We start from the raw sequence: 3,337 nt of genomic DNA on the forward strand, positions 1-3,337 counted from the left end.
AAAAAAAAAAAAAAAAAAAAAGAAAAATGTTATTTCTACTTGGGAGGCTGAGGCAAGAGAATCGCTTAAACCCAAGAGTCTGAGATTGCTGTGAGCTGTGATGCCACAGCACTCTACCCAGGGTGACAGCTTGAGACTCTGTCTCAAAAAAAAAGTTATTTGTTATTTCTCTGGATTTTATTTAAAGATTTAGTTTATTCTCCCTGTGAACTTTTCCAACTACAATAAGCATAATTTCATCAAGGTCATTATCACCTACATCTTTTGGTTTTTACAACACATGAATAAAACACATAGGCTTCTGGCTGGGCGAGGTGGCTGACCCCAGTTATCTCAGCACTCTGGGAGGCCAAGGTGGGTGACTTGCTTGAGCTCAGCCAGGAGTTTGAGACCAGCCTCAGCAAGGGTGAGACCTTGTCTCTACTGAAAAATACAAAAACTAGCCAGGTGTTGTGGTGGGTGCTTGTAGTCCCAGCTACTGAGGCAGCTGAGGTAAGAGGATTGCTTGAACCTAAGAGTGACGTGCTATGAACTATGACGCCACAGCACTCTACCCAGGGGGACAGAGCGAGACCCTATCTCAAAAAACAAAAAAACCCCCAGAAAAACCCCAAACCAAACCAAAACAATAAACCACATAGGCTTCTAACCACACCCAGGTATCTACCCAAGAGAAATGAGCAGGTGCGCTCACACAAAACGCCAACAAATTTATGTTGCACACTTACCTCTGCAGCAGCTTTACTCATGAGAGTTAAAAAATCAAAAAGAAACCAAATGTCCTTCCATAGGCAAACAGATAAACCATGGTGTAAGTACAGCCGTGTAGTGAAAACCACTTAGCCAGTGAAAAAAACACACCGGCTACAGGCGACAACGTGGACAGAGCTCACTGACTTCATTTGTCCTTATGCTGAACAAATGAAGCCATGCACAAAAAAGGACATACTGTATGATCCCACTTATGTGAAGTTCAAGGGCAGGCAAGACTAATTGATAGGCATAGAAATCAGAACAGCGTTTATCTAGGAGCGGAGACTGATGGAGAAGGGGTCCAAGGGAAATGATCTGTATCCTGACTGTGGTGGTAGATAGCAAGGTGGACACACTTGTCAGACTCACTGAACAGTGCACTCTAATGCCTGCACTTTCTACACATGTAAACCACAGCTGAACGAAACACAGCGCTTTCACTGGGAAAAAGGCATGCTCCCAGCAAGTGCCCTGCCCACAGGATTAACGGCAATTAAGGTAAGAGCATCACCACGTCCTCCCAACTGGGCTAGCAGAGCTGTGCACACTGGTGCCTCTTATTCCGACCACCCAAGGGATGGAGTTTCTCCATCATTATGCCCTTAATCCAAGAACGACGGCAGATTTGTGCTCTCTGAATCAGGTCATATTATTGAGGGACTGAAGAAAGCTGCACTGGTGAGAGAGGCCAATCCACATAGTCTGGGGTGTTTTTTTTTCTTTGTTTGATTTTTTACCTTGACTCATCCTCTGTAGGTTGGGGAAGGAGCAGTTCGGAAGAGCTTTCCACAAGTACAGCACTTCAATGGATGCCAACACACAGAGCACTTTGGTTGGGGTTTGTTTCCGAAATCTCTCTGCCTGTAAGAAGTTAGATGATTAGCTACATTTTCTTCAAAAACAAGTTCAAATTTAAAAACATACCTTGGACACATTAAAAGTACACAGTGTATGGTCAATGTGCATGGCTCACTCCTTCAAAGCTAAAAATAAAAATTTCTCTGCATTTAAAAAATGTTAGCAGGGTGTGGGGTGGCTCACGCCTGTACTCCTAGTAGGGAGGCTAAGGTAGGAGGATCACTTGAGCTCAGGAGTTTGAGATTAGCCTGAGCAAAATCAAGACCCCCATCTCTACTAAAAATAGAAAAACTAGCTGGGTGTTGTGTTAGGTGCCTTAGTCCCAGATACTCACGAGGCTGAGGCAAGAGGATCACTTGAGAGGTTTGAGGTTGAAGTGAGCTATAATGATGCCATGGCACTCTACCTGGGGTAAAAGAAAGAGACTTGGCTGGGCACCTGTGGCTCAAGTGGCTAAGGCGCCAGCCACACCTGAGCTGGCGGGTTTGTATCCAGCCACGGCCCACCAAAAACAACAATGACGGCTGCAACCAAAAAAAAAAAATAGCCGGGTGTTGTGGTGGGTGCCTGTGGTCCCAGCTACTTGGGAGGCTGAGGCAGGAGAATCGCTTGAGCCCAGGAGTTGGAGGTTGCTGTAAGCTGTGATGCCACAGCACAGCATTCTACCCAGGGCGACAGCTTGAGGCTCTGTCTCAAAAAGAAAGAGAAAAAAGAAAATATTTTCCTCCAGTTTTTAACATAGTGGTTGATGACATGCTCTTCATTCATCATTCAACTCAAACTACTGTCAAGATCCTAGGTATATTCGGAAAACTTGGGGATGAGATTGGATTTGTTTTAGTTTAAATAGATAGAATTTATAAAGCTAAGTGACAAATAATAACTCAAAAGGACTTATATGGATGGTCTAATATTAGACAACTTCTAGTTATCTAATATTAACTAGATGTCTAGTGATCGTTTAATTTTGTACATAGTGCCAGTGGTTTTAGTTGCATTCCATATTATAACTTAATTTGCGCTCAATAAAAACTGTAAAGCTAAACACATGGAAAATTCAGGATATAGGATGTTATATAGAACTCAAAGGAATTCGGCAACATTTTATTCCCCAAAGCACAGAATGAACTGCGGACCTTGTCCCTACAGCCCTGGGCCTTCCTGCTGGTAAACGTGATGCCCACATTCACTTTTTACTATGTCAAAATGTGACCTGTTCACTCTCCCAAACACCAGGCAGCATCGCTCATGAGGCTCTGCTAATTTGTGTTCCTCAGAAACCACCTGACTCTTTAGACAGTAGTTCCCCTCTAGAGCAGTGTTTTTCAACATTTTTTATCTCATAGCACATATGAACCTATAAACTTCCGTGGCACACACTAAATTATGTTGATCAAAAAAAAAGTTTAAAAAAAATACTACTGTGCTTTGAACTTTTTTTTTTGAGACAGAGTCTCGCTTTGTTGCCCTCGGTAGAGTGCTGTGGCAGCATAGCTCACAGCAACCTCCAGCTCCTGGGCTTAAGCGATTCTCTTGCCTCAGCTTCCCGAGTATCTGGGAACAGGCGCCGGCCACAATGCCCAGCTATTTTTTGTTGCAGTTTGGCTGGGGTTGGGTTTGAACCCACCACCCTCAGTATATGGGGCTGGTGCCCTACTCACTGAGCCACAAGCGCCACCTGCTTTGAACTTCTTTTGAAAATAATTTTTTTTTTTTTTTTTTTTTT

General features: G+C 43.5%; 1 protein-coding gene across 3 annotated transcripts in view; it reads right to left on the reverse strand.

Moving 5' to 3' along the window:
• The window catches only part of TTC39C (tetratricopeptide repeat domain 39C), a 130,071-nt gene that overhangs the window by 10,913 nt on the left and 115,821 nt on the right, over window positions 1-3,337 (reverse strand). For all 3 annotated transcript variants that reach the window (XM_003784780.3, XM_023510242.1, XM_023510243.1), the window contains one exon: window positions 1,491-1,614. In XM_003784780.3, the coding sequence (XP_003784828.1) occupies window positions 1,491-1,614 (124 nt within the window). The remainder of the gene's footprint in view (window positions 1-1,490; window positions 1,615-3,337) is intronic.

The sequence above is a fragment of the Otolemur garnettii genome, unplaced genomic scaffold (genome assembly GCF_000181295.1).
Source record: "Otolemur garnettii isolate 467f Iridium unplaced genomic scaffold, OtoGar3 scaffold00012, whole genome shotgun sequence".
NCBI classification, from domain to species: Eukaryota; Metazoa; Chordata; class Mammalia; order Primates; family Galagidae; genus Otolemur; species Otolemur garnettii.